General features: G+C 50.9%; 2 protein-coding genes across 31 annotated transcripts; one reads left to right on the plus strand and one right to left on the minus strand.

The window, feature by feature from the left end:
• Positions 1-1,119: 1,119 nt before the first annotated feature.
• Positions 1,120-23,911, minus strand: OGG1 (8-oxoguanine DNA glycosylase). Of its 30 annotated transcripts, none has more exons than XR_004485875.2 (8): positions 22,935-23,350; positions 22,367-22,614; positions 21,621-21,800; positions 19,761-19,942; positions 17,796-17,937; positions 8,817-9,002; positions 5,960-6,053; positions 1,120-4,092 (listed from the first exon to the last, which is right to left on the minus strand). XR_004485875.2 is itself a non-coding variant. In XM_049716083.1 (8 exons), the coding sequence occupies exons 2-8, from the start codon at positions 23,039-23,041 to the stop codon at positions 17,072-17,074; spliced, it is 1,179 nt and encodes a 392-aa protein (XP_049572040.1). In that variant the 5' UTR covers positions 23,042-23,064; positions 23,357-23,911; the 3' UTR covers positions 17,017-17,071. The 30 variants fall into 30 exon arrangements, 19 of the variants coding, with proteins under 19 accessions (XP_033293175.1, XP_033293173.1, XP_049572043.1 ...); XR_004485876.2 differs by lacking the exon at positions 1,120-4,092 and adding an exon at positions 5,100-5,155; XM_049716083.1 differs by lacking the exons at positions 1,120-4,092; positions 5,960-6,053; positions 8,817-9,002 and adding exons at positions 17,017-17,372; positions 17,611-17,660; positions 23,357-23,911 and having other exon boundaries at positions 17,796-17,906; positions 22,935-23,064.
• CAMK1 (calcium/calmodulin dependent protein kinase I) lies at positions 8,551-17,080 on the plus strand. The gene is made up of 11 exons (XM_004274807.3): positions 8,551-8,738; positions 10,833-10,964; positions 12,192-12,266; positions 12,374-12,512; positions 13,326-13,452; positions 13,545-13,620; positions 14,308-14,420; positions 14,993-15,071; positions 15,168-15,255; positions 16,590-16,707; positions 16,816-17,080. Exons 1-11 carry the CDS (start codon positions 8,551-8,553, stop codon positions 16,896-16,898), a joined length of 1,218 nt encoding a protein of 405 aa, XP_004274855.2. The 3' UTR covers positions 16,899-17,080.
• Positions 23,912-24,072: the final 161 nt, after the last annotated feature.

A 24,072-nucleotide genomic window follows, 5' to 3' on the forward strand; every position in this document is an offset into this window, starting at 1 on the left:
ACCCAAGTGACAACAAGGGAACTAGCCTACTGGGTGAAAGGCATTTTCTAAGTTGTCTCATTCTCAAAATAACCCTACAAAGAAGGTATGATTATTGGTGTGATTATGTCATTCTCTAGATGAGGAAACTGAGGCTCAGAGCTGTTAAATGATTTGCCCAAGTTCCCACAGCTGGTAAGGGGTGGGGGTGAAGTTTGAACCCAGATCTGTCTGACTCCAAATCTTTCAATGCACTATCACTGTTTCATTAGCAGGGAGAGAAAAGGGTGATGAATTTGACATTTAAATCCATTCTATTTCTTTGTTGTTATTGTTGTTAAAATACAATTTAAATAACTAAACACCAAATTGGTACACACCCACCATCTTTTGGCATAATTTTTTTAAGTGACTTTTTGATTGTAAAGTTAATATTACTCAACAAAAAAATGTTTGGAGACTACAGACATGTAGAGAGAAGTGAAAGAAACAAAACTGAATCAGAGGGACTTCCCTGGTTGCGCAGTGGTTAAGAATCCTCCTGCCAATGCAGGGGAGATGGGTTCGAGCCCTGGTCTGGAAAGATCCCACATGCTGTGGAGCAACTAAGCCCATGCGCCACAACTAGTGAGCCTGCGCTCTAGAACCTGTAAGCCACTACTACTGAAGCCCCCGCGCCTAGAGCCCGTGCTCTGCAACAAGAGAAGCCACCGCAATGAGAAGCCCACGCACCACAAGAAAGAGTAGCCCCTACTCACCGCAACTAGGCAACTAGAGAAAGCCCACTTTTTCAATGAAGACCCAACACAGCCAAAAATAAATAATTAATCAATGGAAAAAAAAAAACGAATCAGATAATTCTTTAACCATTAACATTTGTGGTGTTTCTCTCCACTCTGCTATGAATAATTTGTAGTTTGCATTTTACATTGAAGTTATCAAACTGCATACCTGCTTAACATTATAAGCATTTTTTCCGTTTTTAAGTAGGTTGCATTACCGTCAATTTACGAGCTGTGAAATATTACATCTGGTAGATGTACTTTATGTTTTTTAATCATTCCCTTCTTGGTGATTTCTTGTAAATTTTCCTGTTATAAAAATATTCCTTTAAACATCTTGGCGCATATATATTTGTCCTAATTTAGGATTATTTCCCTGAAATTCATTCCCAGAAGAGAAATTCCTGGGTCAAAAGGCCTGGACATTATTTCTTTTTTTAATAAATTTATTTATTTATTTATTTATTTTTGGCTGCGTTGGGTCTTCATTGCTGCGTGCAGGCTTTCTCTAGTTGCGGCGAGCAGGGGCTACTCTTCGTTGTGGTGTGCAGGCTTCTCACTGCGGTGGCTTCTCTTGTTGTGGAGCACGGGCTGTAGGTGCGCAGGCTTCAGTAGTTGTGGAGTGCAGGCTCAGCAGTTGTGGCTTGTGGTCTCTAGAGCACAGGCTCAGTAACTGTGGCTCATGGGCTTAGTTGCTTCAAGGCATGTGGGATCTCCTGGACCAGGGCTCAAACCCGTGTCCCCTTCATTGGCAGGCGGATTCTTAACCACTGCACCACCAGGGAAGTCCCAGGCCTGGACATTATTTAAGCCTTTGATGCATACTGCCAAATTGCTTTCCAAAAGAAAGATTTTTAGCAAGTCATTTTCCCACCAGAAATGTAGAAGTATCCATTGCTCACACTAACACCAGCTTTTGGGGTTACCAGTTTTTTTAACCTTTATATTTGAGAGGGTATAAATGGCTTCTTTTAGTTTGTACTTCCTTAACTACTTGTGAGGTAGAGAATGTTCCATGTTCATTGTGTTTCATCTGTCTCCTTTGACCATTTATTGGGTTCTTAGTCTATTATCAATTTTATGTTCTTTTCATAATGGAAATATTAACCCATTGTTTGTAAAACATTTCCCCAGTCTGAAGTTTGCCTTTTACTGTTAGTTATGATTTTGGAATAAGGTAGGGTTTTTCTTTTTTTCTTTTTTTGCTTTGTTTCCAAAAACAGAAGTTAAGAATGTTTTTATATTTGTGATGCAACAGACAAGGGCTTAATTTCCAAAATATACGAACAGCTCATACAACTCAAAAACAAAAAAACAAACAACCCAATGGAAAAATGAGCAGAAGACCTAAATAGACATTTCTCCAAAGAAGAAATACAAATAGCTAATAGGCACATGAAAAGATGCTCAACATCATTATTAGAGAAATACAAATCAAAACTACAATGAGGCACCACCTCACACTGGTCAGAATGGCCATCATTAAAACGCTACAAATAACAAATGCTGGAGAGGGTGTGGAGGAAAGGGAACCCTCCTACACTGTTGGTGGGAATATAAGTTGGTGCAGCCACTATGGAGAACAGAATGGAGGTTCTTCAGAAAATTAAAAATAGAGCTACCATATAATCCAGCAATCCCACTCCTGAGCATATATCCAGAAAAAACTCTAATCCAAAAAGCTACACGCACCCCTATGTTCACTGCAGCACTATTCACAATAGCCAAGACATGGAAACAACCTAAATGTCCTTCTACAGATGACTGGATAAAGAAAATGGGGTACCTATATACAATGGAATACTACTCAGCCATAAAAAAGAATGAAATAATGCCATTTGCAGCAACATGGGTGCAACTAGAGATTATCATACTAAGTGAACCAAGTCAGAAAGAGAAAGACAAATAACCATATGGTATCACTTACAGGTGGAATCTAAAATATGACACAAGGAACACCCTGGTGGTCCAGGGGTTAGGACTTGGCACTTTCACTGCCATGGCTCAGGTTCGATCCTTGGTCTGGGAACTAAGATCCCGCAAGCCGAGCAGCATGGCCAAAAAATAAATACATAAATAAGATAAAATATAACATGAAATGAACCTATCTACGAAGCAGAAACAGACTCACAGACATAGAGGACAGGTTTGTGGTTGCCAACAGGGAGGGGGTTGGGGGAGGGATGGGGTGGAGGCTGGGGTTAGCAGATGTAAGCTATTATATACGGAATGGATAAACTCAAGGTCCTACTGTATAGCACAGAGAATTATATTTAGTATCCTATGATAAACCGTAATGGAAAAGAATATAAAAAAAGAATGTGTATATATACATATACATATACATATATATATATATATATATATATATGTATAGGTGAATCACTTTGCTGTACAGCCGAAATTAACACAACATTGTAAATCAACTATACTTCAATTAAAAAAAAGAATGTTTTTATGTTTGTAAAGAAACCTGTCCATCTTTTCCTTGTGATTTCTTCCATTTTTCTCTAATCTTAAAAGATCATTCACTCATCTAATGGCTAATTTTCTGTTGGATTCAAGAATTGATGGAGGGACTTCCCTGGTGGTCCAGTGGCTAAGACTCTGAGCTCCCAATGCAGGGGGCCCAGGTTTGATTCCTGGTCAGGGAACTAGATCCCACATGCTGTAACTTAGAGTTCGCATGCCGCAACTAAAGATCCTGCACGCTGCAACTAAAGATCCCACATGCCTCAACTAAGCCCTGGTGCAGCCAAATAAATAAATAATAATAAAAGAATTGATGGAGATGTCTGAGTTGTTCTGTCATTTTTTAATAACAAAAGAGAGAAGAGGATTATTTCCTTTACTTTTTTTTTTTCATATATTTGACTTTCCTTGACTTTTTGCTTCAGTACCTTGAAATATGCTCACTGGAAATGGGGGCTGTAGGAGGAAGTGTGTATATGTATACACATCCAAAAAAGTCTGGAAGAATATGTACCAAAACATATTAACGCCATTTTTTTTCTGACTGATGGGAGCACGGCTGGGATGGATTTGTTAGTTGTGCCTGCCCAGGACTATTTCCTTTGGGCAGGATAGCCATCTTCATCCCCTGTGACTTTGGTGTGGCTGCCCATGACAGTACACTTACCCTGTATAGTACCTTATTCCTCTGGCAACAGTTCTGGGGGTAAAGGCATAGGCATGTCTCTCCAGCAGAGCCCATCGGAGTCCCTCCCTGAGACTGATACATGAAACTGGGTGTAGCTCCTCTTTTGCTGGGTTCAGTTGGAAAGTTGGGGCTGCCTCACACCATGCTTCCTGCCAGGTAGAGGAGATCACTCTGCAGAGGAAAGGAAGCCGAAGTGTAAAGAAAAATCGAGACAAGGAGAGATGAGAGAAAGCAAATCCTCCAAGTACTGTATCTCCAGTTCCAGTCTCACACCCTGATCCATGGTTTTCCTCTTTCAGTCTTGCCTCAGCTACTGTGAGCCATAGGTTCCTCTTTGGTGAAGCTGGCTTAGATTGGGATTCTATTACTTGACAAGTGAAAGAATCTAACCAATGGCAAGGAGATTCAGGGGAGGGAAATTGCCCGGGAAATTGCCCCTTAGCCCCCTATCCCCAGGCAAACCAGGTCCCTTCTCTGAGCCTCAGTTTACACTAGAAGTAAATTTTAGCTGTCAAATTTTTAATTCCAATGGTATTCAAGGCATTTCACATACATCAGTCTCATAGAATTCTCAGGAGAATTCTGAGTCAGTCATCGATATTCCCAATGAAGAAACTGAGACTCAGAAAGGCAGAGTGTGACTCAGATAAGTTAGTCTCAGAAGCCTTTCTAGGGGGATTTCCCTGGTGGCGCAGTGGTTAAGAATCCACCTGCCAATGCAGGAGACATGGGTTTGAGCCCTGGGCCGGGAAGATCCCACATGCCATGGAGCAACTAAGCCCGTGCGCCACAACTACTGAGCCTGCGCTCTGGAGCCCAGGAGCCACAACTGCTGAGCCCACGTGCCACAACTACTGAAGCCCGCGCGCCTACTCTCGCCATAACTATAGAAAGCCCGCGCGCAGCAACGAAGACCCAAAGCAGCCAAAAATAAAATAAATTTATAAAAAAAAAAAAAGCCTTGGGCTTCCGTGGTGGGGCAGTGGTTGAGAGTCCGCCTGCCGATGCAGGGGACACGGGTTCGTGACCCGGTCCGGGAGGATCCCACATGCAGCGGAGCGGCTGGGCCCGTGAGCCATGGCCACTGAGACTGCGCTCCGCAACGGGAGAGGCCACAACAGTGAGAGGCCCGCGTACCGCAAAAAAAAAAAAAAAAATCCTTTTTAGGAATCTCTGCCATCTTCCTTTCTCACTGTAAAATGGGCATAATAACTGACCACCCTCAGACACAGTCCTGAGGATAAGAGAGGGAAAAGCCAGTTGAAGTTGAGTTGGGGGTAAGCATTGTCCCTTCCCCATCTTCCTGGAAAATGCAGGAATTCAAGAGTTAGGGCTAGCACTGGGTGATGATGGAGGTGTAGTTGGGGTCCCCGGCAAAGAGCCTCCTCTGGCTGCCTTCAGTCCATCCAGCCCCAACCCTACTTCCTGGGAGTTGCTGCCCCGCCCCCCGCCCCCACACACACACCCCGGGCCACCTTCCCAAAGAAGGCCTCGCGCAAGAGGACGTCAGTCAGTTCCCTTGGCCCCCTGCCTACCTCCCCGGGGCACTTTTGGGCTTTCCCTCCCCAACCTGGCCCCGAGCCATCGGTCACTGGCGCCTGCCCAGTCACGCGGTCCTCTTTGGCCGACTTCCTCCAGGATCCTGATTTAACTCTCCCTCCTCCCCCGTCCCTCCCCGCCCCAGGCTCTCAGGGCACCCTCCTGTTCTGCCCGGCAGGTGTAGGGAAGTAGAGCATCAGCTCTGCCTCAGAGGGGGACCTCGGGCTTTAGTTTTCCCGCCTGTCAAATGCGGCCCCCACCCTACGGTTGCCTCAATTCTCTTCACTGCCTCCTACTCTTGCTTTGTCCTTTCCCTACGGCCCCATCCCTCCACCCCCATCAGTTTCCTAAGCTCTTCCCAGGGCCTAATTCCCCGGGGCGGAGGTGGGGGGGTAGGGGAGAAGGGACAGCGTCCAACCTTAAGAGAGCTCAAGGAACTGGTCTGAAAGGAACTCCAAGAGACAGGGTGAAAATGGCCAGCTTCCGCCATCAGACAGACTTGGGTTCGAATTCGACTCTACTTCTGACCAACTGCTGATTCTGAACCCTTCATCTCTCTGTGCCTCAGTTGTTCCTTCTGTGAAACGGGGACCCTGCCGGGAGACGAAGGATGGAAAGACCCAAAGGGAGGCTCCAACCTGAACTAAGGGTTCCCCCGCCCCCCCCGCCCCCCCCCCGCCCCCAGCGCCCCTTCCCTAGCCTGGGAGCGGTTCCTCACCTCCCAGTCCCTAGTCCCTCCGCCGCAGGCTCCTCCTCCTCTGACATCAGAGCCGCGGGCGGGCGGAGGGAGCCAGCTGAGTCCGAATCGAGCCCTAGCCCGAGAACGGGCGGGCGGGCTGGCCAAGCGCGCAGCAGCGGCGGACGGCGGACGGTGCTCGGCACCTGACAACTCGCGCCTCCCAGCCAGCCCCGCGGCTGGGCAGCCGCAGGTACAGCCCGGGAACCGCCCCGCCCGTGACCCTGGGCGCTGTCGGGCGGCGGGACCCTTCAGCCGCTGGACACCAACCCCGAAAGATGGGAGGGGGTGCCTGGGCGTACTGGACTGTACAGGGGCAGGGCTGGGCCTTTCTCCCCCACCTATGCCCCAGGCCCAGCTGCCTTTACTGAGTGGGTAAAAGAGGGAGGAGGAGGAGGAGGAGGAGGAGGAGGAGGAGGAGGAGGAGGGTGTGTGTGTGTGTGTGTGTGTGTGTGTGTGTGTGTGTGTGTGTGTGTGTGTGTGTGTGTCTGCCTTCAGGAGGAGGGGTGTGTGTGTGTGTGTGTGTGTCTGCCTTCAGGAGGAGGGGTGTGTGTGTGTGTCTGCCTTAAGCTGGGCCTGAATGTGGAAGGACTGGGCATTAGGAGGTAAAGACGTGTGGGGGCCGTGTTGGGGTATGCGAATGTCATAGCACAGGCAAGTGGATCTGCTATGAAGTTGCAGCATGTTGGTGTGTAAGCGTATCCGTATGGGTGGGGATGTCTGGGAAACAGTGTTTGGGCTGCACATTGTGTATCTAGGTGTTGTGTGTGCTGGAATCTGGCTCAAAGGGTAGTAAGTCAGAGTTGGGGGGTATACAGTTGTGTACTGAGGATGTTTGGAGTTAGATGTTTTGAGGATTTGGAGTTTAAGAGCTTCTAGGGTGTATAGGAGCTGGAGGGTGAAGGGTGTGAATGAATCTGGGATGTCTGGTATACAGGTGAGGGGTCTGTGTGTGTCTGTCCTGTCTGCATGTCATCTCGTCCAGGTGTACGTGGATTTGTGTTTTGGGGTGTGAGAGGGATCTGTGGGAGGGATGTCTGGATGTGAGGATGTCTGAGGAAGTGTGTGTTTGGACATGTGTGCTGATGTCTGGGTGTACATGTATGATGAGATGTCAGAGCATCATCTGGAGATGGAGTGTGCTGGATCTGGGGGCAGGTGTTTGGGTTCAGGGGTGTGGGTGGGTCTTGGTGTGGTGTATCTGGGTGTAGGGATATGTGTGGAACTGTGAGGTTTGTATTTGCCAGGCCTCCAGGTGGGTTTTAAAATTCTGCCTCTAGAGCTTACCATCAAGTTTCCTTTCCTAGAAGTTTCTGCCCCTGGGATAGGTGGCCAGACCCCCCTGGGAACAAAGTCCCACCCAAAGAGTGGGATCGCACATCAGGGGCTCTAGTCAGGGCACCTTCCCCTCATTTTCCCACAGAAAAAACAGAGAAGAAAAGTGCTCTTCCTGAGGTCACACAGTACACTGGTCTCTCTTTTGGCCTCACTTTCTGTGGGCCTGGGATGGGATTGAGAGGCTGTGTTCTCTGGATGGGTCCTAGTCTGGCCGCAGCCCCCTCCAAGGCCTTTACCTTCAGCAAGCTTAGCTGGGGCCCCAGCTAGGGTCATTGGGCAACTCTGGGTCCAGACCCTATCCATCGCCAACCTCAGTCTCCCCATTCTCCATCTGATGAATGGAGAGAGAATGCTCACCCTCTACTGCTGGTTGAGACAGACGTCTCAACAGAAAAGTACAGGCTGGATCAGGGTGAGATCAAGCCGGGAGGGGACAGGTTGGGTGGGACCATTTCTCAGGCTGCTGGGACCCAGATGGGGAGTCAGGAGTGAGAGGGGGGTAACAGGAGGTCCAGGGAGCTCCAGCTGCGGCTGCTGTTGCTGTGGTAACAGTGCAGAAGGAGCTATTTAAAAACATGGCTGAGATATTGCTGGAAGCCCAGGCTGCCGGAAAACTGATTTCCGAGAGGCCTGGCAGGGAGGAGGAGGGGGGAGAGGAGACACCCCAGCAATTCCCAGGGTGGGGCTGGGACATCGCTGGTTCTGGGGACGGGGGATCCTCCGGGGCTGTGCATTTCTATAAGCTGCTCTGGGGTCTTCTCTGCTGTCCTCCCAGAGGTCAGTGTCCCCCTGAGTGTTTGGATTTAGAGAGGGAGGAACTGGGAGGTGAGCTGAATAAACGAATGAATGAGTGACTTTGTTGAATAAAGAATTTTGCTGCCACCCTGAAGGATTTTCCTCTAGGCATAAGGATATGATGCATGGATGTTGCTGAATGAACAAATGGCCTGTGAATGAGTGAAAGTTGAATGATTTTGTCAAATGAATGAATCAAGGAATGAATAAACGCAGGCTGAATGGGGCCCCCAGTAAGTTCCCACGAAGAAGCCTGGGCCCTGCTGAGTCTTTTCCTTCCATTCCCTTTCCCAGGAGCCCTGGCTGTGGCCAGGGGGCAGTGGGCCATGCCGGGGGCAGTGGAAGGCCCCAGCTGGAAGCAGGCGGAGGACATTGGGGACATTTACGACTTCCGTGATGTTCTGGGAACGTGAGTCTCAGGGCAGGAGGAAAGGGAGAGCTGTTCCTGAGCTGGGGGTGGGGGTGGGGCGGTTGGGAAGGTCCTCACTCCTGGGCCTGACTGGCTGGGGAGGCTGAGTCCAGGGTGGTGCTTCCTCTAGCCAGTTGATCACTGCTTCCTGTTTCCTACTGCCCAGGCCCCATGGTGGCCTTGTATGGCCCGACTGGCCTGGGCTTCTCACTTCTGGCTGACAGTGGGTGGAACAGAGGCTGCTCTTGCCACAGCTCTGGGTTCCTGTGACGAGAAGAAAGTGGGAGGAATGAAGGAGCCAGTTTTTCAAACTTGCTGCCAAGAACTGGGGGTTCTGGCCTAGGTTTTGGAACTGAAGCTGGGCGTGGCTTTGTTCTCAGTGGTGGGAATCCAGAAATAACTCAAACCTGATCTCCCAAGTCGATCCCAAACATGTGAGGGAGACAGACCTACGGAAAATGACAACAGGGTGTGTGCTGTGCTCTAGCTAAATTCGGGAATGAGGACTTTGTTGAGCCCAGAGAGAGCAGTGGCTTCTGTGTGGAGAAGAACTTTATGGAGAAGGGAGTATTAGAGCCGGGGACTAAAGGATGGGTAGGAGTGTACTTGTCAGAGAGGGAGAAGGCATTCCAGGCAGAAGGAATAGCATCAGCAAAGGTTCAGAGGCATGTTATGTGTGGAAGGAGAGAGAGTCTAGTGGAGCTTCTCATCAGAGGCTGGGGGAAGAGTGGAAGAAGAGGCTGAGAAGAGAGAGGAACAGGTCATGTAAGGCCTGAAAGCCAAGCTATGGAGGCTGGACTTGACCCCATGAGCCACAGGAAGACATTTAAGACTTTGTGGCAGATTTGCAATTCAGGATGGTCACTCTGGCCACAGCACAGAAGGGAAATTGGAGAGGGACAAGACTGGAAACCAGCAATGAGGCTATCACAGTCACTAGTTATTCTGACGATTGAGCTTTCACGAGAGATGCTTTTCTTTGACTTATGGCTTCTTATTATCCCAGGGAAAGCAAACCGTCCTAGAAAGAACACTAGTAAACCCTCCTTAATCAGTGAACTTTAGTGAAAATGAATGTGTTCCTTTCTAAGAGCCTGTTAGAAAGCATTGCTTCTCAAACTTCAGTGAGGATACACATCACCTGACAGTCTTGTTAAAATGCAGATTCTAGGGCTTCCCTAGTGGCGCAGTAGTTAAGAATCCGCCTGCCAATGCAGGGGACACAGGTTCGAGCCCTGGTCCGGGAAGATCCCACATGATGCGGAGCAACTAAGCCTGTGCACCACAACTACTGAGCCTACACTCTAGAGCCCATGAGCCACAACTACTGAAGCCCGCGTGCCTAGAGCCCGTGTTCAACAAGAGAAGCCACCACAATGAGAAGCCTGCGCACTGCAACAAAGGGTAGCCCCCGCTCGCCGCAACTAGAGAAAGCCCGCGCGCAGCAACAAAGATCCAACACAGCCAAAAATAAAATAATAAATAAAAATTAAAAATGCAGATTCTGATTTAGTAGGTCTAGGGCAGGGCCTGAGATTCCACACTTCTGAAAAGTTCCCAGGTGATACTGATGGTTCTTCATGGTTCTAAAGGGTGTTAAATAAGCCATGACTCAAATTGGCTTTTGCAGAAAAAGGAGTGAATGAGTCATGCACATAATAAAAAAGCCTAGGGAGTAAACTTCAGGCATGGGATGCAGGGGCTCACATGATATTATCAGGAAATTGTCTTTGACGGTTTCTCAGCTCTGATATCCTTTGTGTTGGCTTCATTCTCAAGCAGGCTCTCCCCAAGTGGTGGCAAAGATGACCACCATTAGCTCCAAGCTTACGTCTTACCACCTTAGCAGGAAAGAGCACCTCATTCTCAAAGTGCCAGTAACCTGGCTTATATCACAGGACCCAATTACTGTGGCCAGGGGATAGACTACTCTGATTGGCCAGGTCACCTCTGGCACCAGGGAGGTGAATGAGTGATGGAGGGAGGCTCATCCCATCTCCTTGGTCTGGGGATGGTCACGTAACCCATAGGGGGATGGAGGAGAGGCTTGAGGGAAGCTGAGTTCCCCACCTCGTGAATCCCCTCTCTCTGCAGAGGGGCCTTCTCGGAGGTAATCCTGGCAGAAGATAAGAGGACTCAGAAGCTGGTGGCCATCAAATGTATCGCCAAGAAGGTTCTGGAGGGCAAGGAGGGCAGCATGCAGAATGAGATTGCTGTCCTGCACAAGTACGTGAGCCACATCCTGTCCCTGCCCTGGGTTGACCCTGCCTTGACCCCTCCCATTCGCTTCCTATCTCTGCTTTGGGCAAATCATCTAACCTCTCTGAGCCTCAAATTGCTCATTTGTAACACGAGGTAATAATCTCCACTTGGTAGGGATTTGGGGAGCATTAGAGGTCCCTTATTTCAAGTGCCTGGCACAACAGCTAACATGACAGATGTGACCGAGATGCCACTGCTTCTTTACAGTGGTTTAATGTCCAATCAGATCTAAAGGTCAGTCCTTGAATGTGTCTCAAACCCATGTATCTCAACTGACGTTATCTCTAGACCTACCGCAAGTTCCTGCCACATATTAAACCACCCAGCAAGTTGAAAAATGCCCATCTGCGGATGCCCTGACTCAACAACCAAATGGTCTCCAAACTGTTCATGCTGATGGGAAACCTGCTGTTCTCACTGGAAAGCTCATATAGAATCTTCACTTCCAGCCTCCCCCCTGAGCTTTCCAACCACCATGGGCAGGGATGAAATAATCATTTCCACTATTGGGTCAGGGAGACTGAGGCCCAGAGAGGACAAAGGACTTGCCCAAGGTCACACAGCAAGTTTGTGGCAGAGCCAAATCTTCCATCAAACTCAATTACCATCATTGGTTCATTTCTGGAGCGTTTACTGTGTGCCAGGCATTGTGCCGATTCTTCCCTGCATTTCCTCACATGATCCTCACTCCACCACTTGGAGGGAAGTACTATCACTGGCTTCATATTATAGATGAAGAAACTGAAGCCCGGAGAGGTTACCCTCAATTCAGTGAATATGAGTGAGCACCCACTCTGCACCAGGTGTGGAGCAACGGTGGTGAGCAAGATAAAGCTGCTGGTATCATGGAGATGATGTTCTGGTGGGGGAGGCTGACAACTTTATAAACCCAGACAAGTGTTAAAATCATATACTGATCAGCACTGTGAGGTGAGAAGACTTGCCCCCGAACAGCACGTGGCAGAGGCGGATGAGGACCCGGGTCTGTCTGACGCCGGAGCCCAGTGTTAACCCCTGTGGCTCTCCTGCCTTCCATGACACTATGATACATCATGGTAAATCAGCTTTTCCCTCTGAGACCCAGATCTCAGGCTCGTCCTGCCCAGGTTTGCAGGCGGTGGTTCTTCACCATGAGGGTGGGGAGGTGGCTGAACTGTCCTCACCTCTGAACCACCTCATTTCTCCTTTCAGGATCAAGCACCCCAACATTGTAGCCCTGGATGACATCTATGAAAGTGGGGGACACCTCTATCTCATCATGCAGCTGTGAGTGGCCCTGCCTCTGCACCTTCCTCACAGCTCTCCCTGCTGCCCCCTCCCTGGCCTCTCTGCCTTCCGTTCTCTTGTCCAGACTGCCCTGTCCCTGGCTACAGGGTGTCAGGTGGGGAGCTGTTTGACCGAATTGTGGAAAAAGGCTTTTACACAGAGCGGGACGCCAGCCGCCTCATCTTCCAGGTGCTGGATGCCGTCAAGTACCTGCACGACCTGGGCATCGTACACCGAGACCTCAAGGTGGGTGTGAGGGTGTGTGGGGAGCTGGGGCACCCAGGGGTGGGGCCTCTGCAAACTCCTGAGACCTTGGGTACCTCTCACCCCCTTGCTGAGCCTTGCTTTCCCATCTGCAGAATTGACCCGGTAAGCCCTAAACTGCTTCCTCCCCATTCCATCTCTGACACACAAATGGACACAAAGGTGAACTGTGCTGTTATTTTATCCCAGTCGCATCTTATGTCTTTTTCTGATAATAAAAGTCCCACTTGCTCTTTGTAGAAAACTTGAATGGGGTAGCAAAACACAAAGAAGAAAGCCAGAAGCCCCTGAAAGCCTGCTCCTCAGAGACAATGATGGGGTTCACGTTTTGTAGTACATCTCATTCTGCTCTAGAAGAGTGCTGGGGTGAAACAGATCTGGGTCTGAATTCTCTCCCTGCCACTCCCCTCCCTAACTGTAGATTCTCAGGCAAGTCACTTTGCCTCTCAAGGCATCAGTTTCCCCCACTGTAAAGTGGGATTATTCAGAGTGGGCTAGCAGGGATGTGGTAAGGATAAACTGAAATCAAGCACAAGACAGGATCTGGCGCACAAAAATTCTTTAGGGTGTCACAGTACACACCTGAGGTTTATAGGAAATTCCCTTCCATATCCCCGAGGCCCTTGTCCTTTTGGAACTTCGAACTTAATTGAGTTTCTTGTGCCTCCAACCAAGATGGCAGCTGTGATGCCACAGTGGCTTTTGGGGGGCTCGCTGGGGTGCTTGGGGAGGCAGAAGGTCCTGCTGGCCTCTGGCCATCTCCCACTCCTCTTCCCCCACCTCCCATCTTCCAAGCCAGAGAATCTGCTGTACTACAGCCTGGATGAAGACTCCAAGATCATGATCTCCGACTTTGGCCTCTCCAAGATGGAAGACCCCGGCAGCGTGCTCTCCACAGCCTGCGGGACCCCAGGATACGTGGGTGCGGAGGGCCGTGGGCTGGGACTGTGGGCGGGGGAGGAACCCAAAGCTGCCGGGCAGATTTGTCACCACCATGTCCCCTTCCCTCCACAGCCCCTGAAGTGCTGGCCCAGAAGCCCTACAGCAAGGCAGTGGATTGCTGGTCCATTGGGGTCATCGCCTATATCCTGTGAGTGGGGGGCTTGGCCGTTGGGGATGTGGCTTCAGAGTTCTTCTCTCCCCTACTTTGCTCTCTTCCTCCTCCCTGCCATTTCTTCTTTCCTGCCATCCATATTTATATCTACCAATTAATGACTAATATTACTTCACTCAACAGATACTATGTTTCTGGCACTGTGCCAAGCACTGGGGCTTTAGCAGAGAATAAGACAGACAAGGTGCCTGCCCTCAGGGGGCAGACATGCTAGTAAGGGAGACAGAAAATAAATAAGTAAATCTATAAAATAATCGCAGGTGGTAAGAAATATTAAGAAAAATCAAGCAGGGGAGGGAGACGGGGATGGATGCTATTGTAGATAGGAGGTCAGGGAGCCTCTCTGAGGAGGTGGCATGAGTGGCATCCTGACTGAAGTGAGGGAGCCAGACATTCGAGGTGTGGGGGGAGAATGGTTTAGGCAGAGGGCACAGCAAGTGCAAAGGCCCTGAGGAAGGACAGATGGCGGCATGTTAAGGAACAGAAAGCCAGGGTAGCTGGACAGGAGTGAGCAAGGCAGAGAGGGCCAAATTTCCCCCCTTTGTAAAAGGGGGAACTCCTTCCTGTGGGTCCTGCCTGATCCCTGAGACTGCCCCAAAGCTCCATCCTGGAGCCAGTGGGTACAATGAAAATGGAAATGAGAATGAGTTTCTCCTTGCCCAGGCTCTGTGGTTATCCCCCCTTCTATGACGAGAACGATGCCAAACTCTTTGAACAGATTTTGAAGGCCGAGTACGAGTTTGACTCTCCTTATTGGGACGACATCTCTGACTCTGGTATTTGGGGCTTTGCTTTCTTCCCCTGGGTCCTACCTCCGGTGCCTTCCTCATCTGCTTTGGGGGTCTCCTCTCTGCCTTCCTTCCACCAGATTCCCCAGCCCCAGACTAACAGAGCTGTCTTCGAGACCAGACACCCACCCTGGGTGCTTCTCTTTGCCTGGCTCCTGGCCTGAGAAACTGTAGGCTTTCATTCATTCGGTCTTCAAACATAGTATTTTAGAAAATACCTCCCCCCACTGACTTCCTAATGCCTAAGACACCACCATTCATGTTTTTATCTGTCTTCCTGTGCCTCCGATTAGGAGGCAAAGCTGTGAAGCCATTATCAGTCATGTACACATCAGTGTGAATACACTGAGCACAATCTTATCTAGGAACAAGTTATTCTTAAGGGAGAAAGCTGGAGGGTTGGGGTGGGCCTGGGGGCTTAGAGAAAAGGGTGCAGGTGGGGTGGGGTGGTGAATGGACAGATCTGGCTTCGGTGCCAGCCAGACCTGAGGGGTGGGTTCTATCTTGGGGGTGTTCTCAGGCACCACCATGCTGTCTTTGCTCTTGTCTTGGGGATTCAGCCAAAGACTTCATCCAGCACTTGATGGAGAAGGATCCAGAGAAGAGGTTCACCTGTGAACAGGCCTTGCAGCACCCCTGGTGAGAGCTCCCACAAGCTGCAGGCTGGGGTGGGATCTGGGGCCCCCAGGCCTGCCTCAACCTTCACTGACAACCCTCCACCCACATCCGCTCTAGGATTGCAGGAGATACAGCTCTAGATAAGAATATTCACCAGTCGGTGAGCGAGCAGATCAAGAAGAACTTTGCCAAGAGCAAGTGGAAGGTGAGCCCACGTTTAGTCCTGGGTCCCAGCCTCCCCAGGACTCCTCCCCAGCCCCATCCAGCCCTCAGCTCACACAGAAGCTTGCACCTTGTGGGGCACACTGTAAATGCTCAGGGGTGCTTACTGAAGAACCTCATTCATTCATTCAATGCTCTGACACCTACTCTATTCCAGTGATGGTCCCTGACCTCCAAGTCTAGAGGGAGAACAGTGTATACTTCTTAAGGAGACATCGAACCCAAGCCACGAGATCCTGGAAGGGGCATAAACCTGTCAGACGTGATAGCCGAGTAGGAATTAGCTGGGCACAGCAGAATAATGTCTGAGGCAGACGGAACCAGGGTGCAAAGGGCCAGGAGACGTGAGAGTGCAGCCATTCAGGGCAGTGTAAGCGCTAAGCCTGGCTGGACTGGAGGAGCTGTGGGGCAGGAGCCCAGGCTGCAGACCCAGGTAGGGGCCAGGCTGCTCGGGGGCCACAGTGGAGCAATGATTTGATCCTGAGGATGCTGAGGAGCCCCAGAAGGATCTTCAGCTGGAACTTGCCCATTAGAAAGGGCTCTCAAGATGCAGAAAGGCACAGTGGAGGCTGGGAGACCCTTTAGGGGGCTGTGGCAGAGACATAGGAGACGGTGAGGGCTTGGACCAGAGCAGTGGCACTGCGAACAGAGAACACTGGTTGGTCCAGGAGTCGTTTGGGAGGCAGAACTGACAAGAAGTGATGGTACAATGGATATTGGGGGAGAGAAGAGATGTCCAGGGCTGGCCCAAGATTTTGGTCGGGGATGAAGTAGATGGCGGTACCGTCACTAAGATGGAGATCCCAGGGGCAGAAACTTGTTTTAGGGGATGATTTTGGTTTGGGACATGGTAAATTTGAGGGACATCTCAGTGGATAGGTTGAATAGAGAATGATACACAGACACCTGGGTAAGTTAGTTAACCTCTCTGTGCCTCAGTTTCCTCCTTTGACAATGGTGACAGTAATAGTGCCCACCTCAAAGACATTCGTGAAGATTAAATGAACTACTATGTAAAGTGCTTAGAACAGTGCCTGACACCTAATGCTATATTGTTTACGCTTATGTGAATATAAATTAATTATATATAAAAAATTACGCACGTCTATCTATATATACATTTTATACGTGTGTGTATTACTATATGATATGACTGAATATAGTTTAATAAAGCCTTGTAGATGTTTCAGGGAGTTTTAGGCGATCAACCAATATTGCCTGAATAAAACTAACAGAACTGCTGCGAGAATTACACCGCCAGACCCTGCCCTGTGATGTCCTGCTCTCTCCAAAGTCCATTCTTATGCCTCTCCACAGCAAGCCTTCAATGCCACGGCCGTGGTGCGGCACATGAGGAAGCTACAGCTGGGCACCAGCCAGGAGGGGCAGGGACAGACGGCGAGCCACGGGGAGCTGCTGGCCCCAGCAGCTGGGGGTGAGGCCCTGGGCTCTGTGGAAGGGCAAGGGTGGTCCACAGAGAGGCACCCACACTGGAGCAGAGGGTCTCCTCCTGTGGCCAACTCTGCTTTCTCTCCCCGTGTAGGGCCGGTGGCCAGCTGCTGCTGTCGAGACTGCTGCGTGGAGCCGGGCCCGGAACTGTCTCCCACACTGGCCCCCCAGCTCTAGGGGCCTGGATCCCCCGTGTAGGAGGGGTTGGGGGCAGCCTGCTCCCCCCCTCCCTGAACTGGGGAGTTACCCTGCTCCACCCGCTCCGCACCCCTTTCCCTACAGCCCCTCCACTGCATTTTCCATACAAATGTTTCTATTTTATTGTTCCTTCTTATAATAAAGGGAAGAGGTTAAAACCACAGGTAGCTCTGTCTCCCCAGACAACTCCCATCCCACACTGTCACGCAAACTGCTTGATTTGAGGGTGCCTGGCCCCTGAGGTAGCTGCAAGGAGCCCCCTTTCCAACATGAGACTGGATGGGGGTGAGAAGGGCGAATGGTGGGGAGGGGTATTTGGGGCATCCCTTCGTCCAGCGCCCCCACCTAGCCTTCCGGCCCTGGGCATCTCTTTCTGCGCTTTGCTGGTGGCTCCTGAGCTCTGTGGGGTTGGTGCAGGTCAGCACTGAACAGCACCTGGTTGGGGGGAGGAGTCTGAGTGGAGAGAGGGTACACTGGGGTCAAGACTGGGGGTGCCGTGTGGGGAGCCGGAAGGGTTCATGGGGGGCAGGGCTGAGGCAAGGAGAGTCCACTGGAGTCAGGGCTGGGGTGGGTGGAGAGTTCTTTAGGGTCACCTGGGGCAGTGGCGGGGTAGAAGAAAGTGGGTCAGGGCTTGGGGCGAAGTCCTATGGGGTCTGGACTGGAGGAGTACGGGAAGGCTAGGTACACTCACTGCTTGGGCCCAGCCAGCATAAGGTCCCCACAGGCTCCGGAAAAAGCTTCCTAAACCAGAAGTGGTGAGGCAACATTGATTGGCCCTCCTGCTCCCTATCCACAAGGGTGGGGCGTAGGGGGAGGTGTGGGAAGTTTCCACCACCTCAGCTCACTGCCAGTCCCGACATCCCACTCTCTCCTTACCCAGTTCCTTGTTGGCCTGGGGGCTCGGACCCTTGGTGGTGGGGTGCCAGCTGTAGTCACATTGAGCGATCTGCCACACGTGGACATCCACGGGCACAGCCTGGGGCTTGTCTAGGGCCATCAAGCAGATGCAGTCGGCCACCTTTGACAGACACAGAGTGAGTCACAGAGGAGGAATGGCAGGGTCCAGCCAGCAACCTGCTTCTAGCCCCAAAGCCAGCTGCTTCCTTCTCCACTCTGAGGTTACTATGATTGTACATTCTATTAATAATTTAAAACACAGCTGTGTGGACTTCCCTGGTGGCACAGTGGTTAAGAATCCGCATGCCAATGCAGGGGACATGGGTTCAAGCCCTGGTCCAGGAAGATCCCACATGCCGCGGAGCAACTAAGCCCGTGCGCCACAGCTACTGAGCCTGCGCTCTAGAGCCCGCGAGCCACAACTACTGAGCCCATGAGCCACAACTACTGAGCCCGTGCACCTACAGCCCGTGCTCCGCAACAAGAGAAGCCACTGCAATGAGAAGCCCATGTATTGCAATGAAGAGTAGCCCCTGCTCACGGCAACTAGAGAAATCCTGCGTGCAGCAACGAAGACCCAATGCAGCCAAAAATAAATAAATAAATAAATTAATTAATTTAAAAAAGAAATAGCTACTGGTATTAAGAAATTCTTTTTAAAAAAATATAGGGCTTCCCTGGTGGTGCAGTGGTTGAGAGTCCGCCTGCCGATGCAGGGGACACGGGTTCATGCCCCGGTCCGGGAAGATCCCACATGCCGCGGAGCGGCTGGGCCCGTGAGCCATGGCCGCTGAGCCTGCACGTCCAGAGCCTGTGCTCTGCAGCGGGAGAGGCCACAACAGTGAGAGGCCCATGTACCACAAAAGAAAAAAAAAAAAAAAAAAAAAAATATATATATAAAAATAAAAAACAGCTGTGATGAGAGTGCTACTGGGTGAACATCTTATGTGTGTCAGGTTCTCGTTTGTTTTTTTTAATAAATTTATTTATTTATTTAATTTATTTTTGGCTGCATTGGGTCTTCGTTGCTTCACGCGGGCTTTTCTCTAGTTGCGGTGAGTGGGGGCCCCTCCTCGTTGTGGCGTGCAGGCTTATTGTTGTGGCTTCTCTTGTTGTGAAGCACGGGCTCTAGGTGCACGGGCTTCAGTAATTGTGGCACACGGGCTCAGCAGTTGTGACTCACGGGCTCCAGAGCGCAGGCTCAGCAGCTGTGGCCCCCGGGCTTAGTTGCTCCATAGCATGTCGGATCCTCCCGGACCAGGGCTCGAACCCGTGTCTCCTGTATTGGCAGGCGGATTCTTAACCACTGCGCCACCAGGGAAGCCCCTTGTCTTGTTTCGCAGACAAGAAAACTGAGGTTCTGAAAGGTGAAATGACTTGGCCAAAGTTACACAGCTAGGCAGACGCAGAACCCAGATTTAATGTTAGGCTGGAGTTCAGAGCCCATGAAAAAGAGTTCTTTAAGCAAAAGTTCATTTTTAAAGTACAGAGAAATATAAAAGAGAAAACAATAAATGCCAAATTCCCAATCATCTTTCTGATAGCTAACGCTGTTGATATTTAACAAGAAGTTCTATAAGTGCATATAATTTTACGAGAAGAACAAAATGAAAAGTGGAAACATCTTTTCATTTGTCTTCCCAAAGGTAACCACTATTAAGTTCCCTGTGATTCCCTCTGGAAATTTCTGCATATAGCAGTGTATATATGTACCTAAACAAATGGTTTTTCTAAAAACGCATTCAAAAGAGCAATGTCTTTTATACCCTTTCTGCATTCTACATTTCTCTAATAAAACATCTGCTGGTATCCTTTCTCCTTCCCACTCTGCCTCCAGAAGAGAAGCCCACATCCAAGCACCCAACTCTCAGGCCTGCCTTCTCTACTCCTCCGCTACTCTCTGCATGGGTGGTGAGGGCAGCTCCTACCCCCCTGGGGTCTTACCTTGGTGCCTATCCCAGGCAGGGTGCAGAGGGCCTTATGGGCCTCCTCGTAGGGCGCCTTGCGCAGCTGCTGCAGCCAGGGAAGTCCACCCCGTTCTTCCAGGATGGCTCGGGCACTGGCACTCACATAGCGGGCACGATACCCCAGGCCCAGCTTCCTGAGCTGAGCCTCCACCTGTGGCCCTGTGGGGTGGTGGGGAGGGGATCAGGGGTCAGGCATTATCACATCCTTCCTGTCATCAGGCTAGTGTGTGAGCCCTGCACCCCACAGGAATGCTTTCCCTAAGCACCCCTCTCCTACCTTGCCACCCTCTGGGAGACCCCAGGACACTTGCATGTACAAAGGAAAGGGTTAAGGCCTGGGTTCTGCCCCTCCACAAATGTTCTCTGAGCACTGACTATGTGCTGTGCACTGCAGAAGGGACTGAGAAGGACTTGCTGCCCTGGAGGAACTCCCCAGTTAAGTTCCTTAACCTTTCCAAAGGGCGTTCACATTCATGATCTAAAATAAAAGTCATAATAACAGCAACAGCTTCTATTTTCAAGTCCCGGGTATCATGCATGGGCAAAGTGCTTTAGGTACATTATCATGCTTACTTTTCTCAAGGACCCTGATGACAATATTATTGTTCTTCCCACTTTGTGGATGGAGAAAATGAAGGCCTAGAAGAGGTTAAGTAACTTGCTCAAGAAAGGACATGGTAGAGATGGGACCTTGCACTGAGGTCTGGGACACCAAGCCTGTGCTCTTAACCCATTGCACTACCTACCTCATGATTGCTTTATTCATCCCTCAAACCCTTCTGGATAGAGACTGTTATTCCCATTCCACAAACAAGTTAAGAGAAGCTTGGAGAGGTGAATGAATTTCTTGAGGTCTTATGACTACTAGGCTGGGAGCTAAGACCCAAGATTGGGTTTCTAAGCACCTAAAACATTCTGTTTTCTCCAGAGGGGGCTGTCTCCTTGCTATGCAGTCACCAAGCACTTTCTCTAGCTTGGTTCTCACAACTGCCAACTGATATACTTGCCTCTGTAAAATACTTGCCTCACAGGGCTGCCGTGAAGAACATATGTGTTTCTGGTTGCAGAATTGTTGGATTCATTGCAGAGATAACAAGTTGAATTTTCTGTTTACATCCCATAAGCCAAACACTGTGCTAGGTGCAGTATGTGTATTCCTTTACTCAACCCTCATGACAACTCTGATAGGTAGGTGCTATTCTTTTTTTTTTTTTTTTTTTTTTGCGGTACGTGGGCCTCTCACTGTTGTGGCCTCTCCTGTCACGGAGCACAAGCTCCGGACGTGCAGGCTCAGCGGCCATGGCTCACGGGCCCAGCCGCTCCACGGCATGTGGCATCTTCCCGGACCGGGGCATGAACCCGTGTCCCCTGCATCGGCAGGCGGACTCTCAACCACTGCACCACCAGGGAAGCCCGGTAGGTGCTATTCTTATCCCATTCAATGGATTAAAAAACTGAGGCACACAGAGGCTAAATAATGGCTCAAGGTCATATATGTAGAAGTCACGTGCCAGAGTTGAGATTCTGACCCAGGCAGGCTGTCTCTAGAATGCGTGCTCTTAAGCCCAAATTACTGTACACTGTATACAGATGTCTTCTGATGAGCCATTGAACCCATGGGGCAAAAGGTCCAGACTACTGAGGTGCTGACATTTCAGGGGCAGATAAGGAAGATGAGGTGTAACTGGGGCTGATCAGACCAGGCAGGGCAGTATTCTGGATGAGGGCAGTATTTAGAAAGGCAGGAAGCTTTGAGATGGGAGAAGGGCACCAGGGGAGAACTGAACAGACCTTGAAAGCTGCTGGAAGGCCTGGAGGCAAGGACCCACCTACTCACCAGCCAGGGCCTGCAAGCTGGGGAAGCCATGGTAGATGACATCATCAAGCTGGAGGAGCCGAGGTCCGAAGGTCTGGCAGAGCCGCTCCACCATGCCAGTGATGCGGGCAATGTTGTTGTTGGAGGAACAGATGAAGGAGAAGAGACACTCAATGGGATCCTGTTGAAGGAGTCGCACACCTGGGGACCAGAAAGGCAGAGGAACCAGAAATCACCTGTTATTGGGAGTGGCCTCTTCTCACCCTCAGATTCTAGGTACCAAGGCTCCGGGGTATCCCAGGGGAACGAGGGACAGCACTGTTAGAGAAAGAAACACCAGAGCTCTCATTCCTCATAGCATCTTGTGAGGTCTGGGTTATCATCCCATTCCACAGATGAAGAAGCCACAATGTAAGCACTATGAGGGTGGGGATTTGTTTCTGTTTTGTTCACTGTGGTATCCCCAGTCGCATAGCTGACGCTCTGTAAACATTTACAGAATGAATGATGTCACCAGCCCCAGATCACACAGCCAGGATTTGGCTCAATATCCTTGTCACTCCACTATGGTGGTCAGCAGGACAATAATAACAGTAATAATAATTACTATGTGTCAGGCACTATTCTAAGCACTTTACATGGCTTAGCTTCTTTAATCCTCATAAAATCCTATGAGGTGGATATAATCCCCATTTTACAGATGGTGAAACTGAGTAACTTAACCAAATCACAAGCACCCCAACCCCTGCCTCAGGCTCTGTACTCACCTTGGAATTTCTGAGCCACCTCTTGAAAGTGGGGGTCCACAGAACTCCAATGGTGATACAGCTGAGCAAGGCTGACATCCAGCCGGAAGTACTGTCGCACGGCCTTTAGCTCTTCCAGTGTGGGCCTGCCAACCCGGCCCTTATCCCCTCGGTACACAGTGCAGTAAAGATGCTCCTCAGTCTGGGTCAGTGTCCATACCTGGTCGGCCAGCACGCCACTCCAGTGCGCAGGGCTTTGCTCCCTCCACCTGACCCCCAGGCACAGGGCAGCCCTAGCACTCAGTTTCCCTTCCTGCACCCTTTGGGGCCCTCCCATCTTATAACTGCTCCATATACAAAACTGACTTACAAATTGCAAAGTAAAAGTGCTTTCTTTTACATCAGTTATATCATGTAATCCTCGCAACAACACTGCGCAGGCTTATTACCTCACCTCCACTTTATAAAGCATGTAACAGGGTCACCACCCGTGCCTCAGTCTCCTCTTTTGTACTCTGAAGTTTCTTCATCACCCCCAATGCACCCCAGGATCTGCTGTGCCGAGGAGCCAGGAGCCAGGGTCACTCACCGGAATGACTGTCCAGAAGCCAGAACCAGGTCCAGGCGCAGCTCAGAGCGTGGACAGGGGATGGAGGCCCACAGGGCCGGGACGGAGGCTAGAGTGCGATGTCTCATGCTACGCTGCAGAAGGGAGCGGGCTAACATTTCCACGTCAGGCTCCGCCCCATGATGCCCTCGCCCACTCAAAGCAGCTCAACGCTCCGCCGAGACACCGCCCCAAAGGTCACGCCCCTCTAGGCCTCGCCCACCAAATCCTAGCCTCTTAATTTGCTTATTTAAGGCCCGCCCAGTTTTATTCAATTTCTCCACTCCCCAAAGGCCCCACTCCTTGCGGTTCACCAACGCTCCGTCCCTCCCACTCTGTCCCGACACTCCCGTCCTTCCTCCTTACGTATCCTCCCACGCCCCCCACAGCCTCCGGGCGCGCACCACTGTCCCCACTGTCCCAAAAAGCTTCCGCGACTTTGGGAAGCGCGCGGAAGCGCTCTCTTCGGCTTTCTCCGGCGTCCGACCTCTCTCACCGGAAGTACGGTTCAAGCCCGGCTAATTGGATCCAGCGGTAGCCAATCCACGGAGAGTTAAGAGTCGCCAATGAGAATCGGGCGTGGCGGCGGGTGGGCGGGCCTTTCCGTGGCGCCGCAGCGGTTGGCGCGCTCTGGGCTAGCTGCCCGCCCTTGGGCTTTCCTCTGTGGGCTCGGCTGCACTCGGCACGCCGGTGTGTCCCATCCCCGCTCCCCAGGGTCCGGGCGCACTGTGCGCCCTCAGGCCCCAGTCCTCACTGCCTGATCTTCTCGGAGCCCTGGGATTCCTCAGGGTCTGCCCGCCCACAGAACCAAGTCCTATCCCTCGCCATCCTTAGCCTTTCTCACCGAGCCTCTCGGGGCTGATCCTCGCCCTCCTCAGTCGGCCTCCCCTGAACCACCCCCTCACTGAGAATCGCGCCGGAACGCAGCTCCGGGCCCGCCGAGCCCCTGAGGTGTCTCCACGGCATCTGGCTCCCGAGGATTCTGCCTTCGCGCTCACCCGCTGAGCCGCTACCCTCCAAGGGCTTGTCCCTGAGCCTCGACGCTGTAGGCTTAGGCCTCCTCACAGACTTCCTCGTCAGAGGCCTGCCTCCTCGGACTGGCTGCCACAGCTGCTCCCTC

This window comes from Orcinus orca, chromosome 10, assembly GCF_937001465.1.
Source record: "Orcinus orca chromosome 10, mOrcOrc1.1, whole genome shotgun sequence".
Taxonomy (NCBI): domain Eukaryota; kingdom Metazoa; phylum Chordata; class Mammalia; order Artiodactyla; family Delphinidae; genus Orcinus; species Orcinus orca.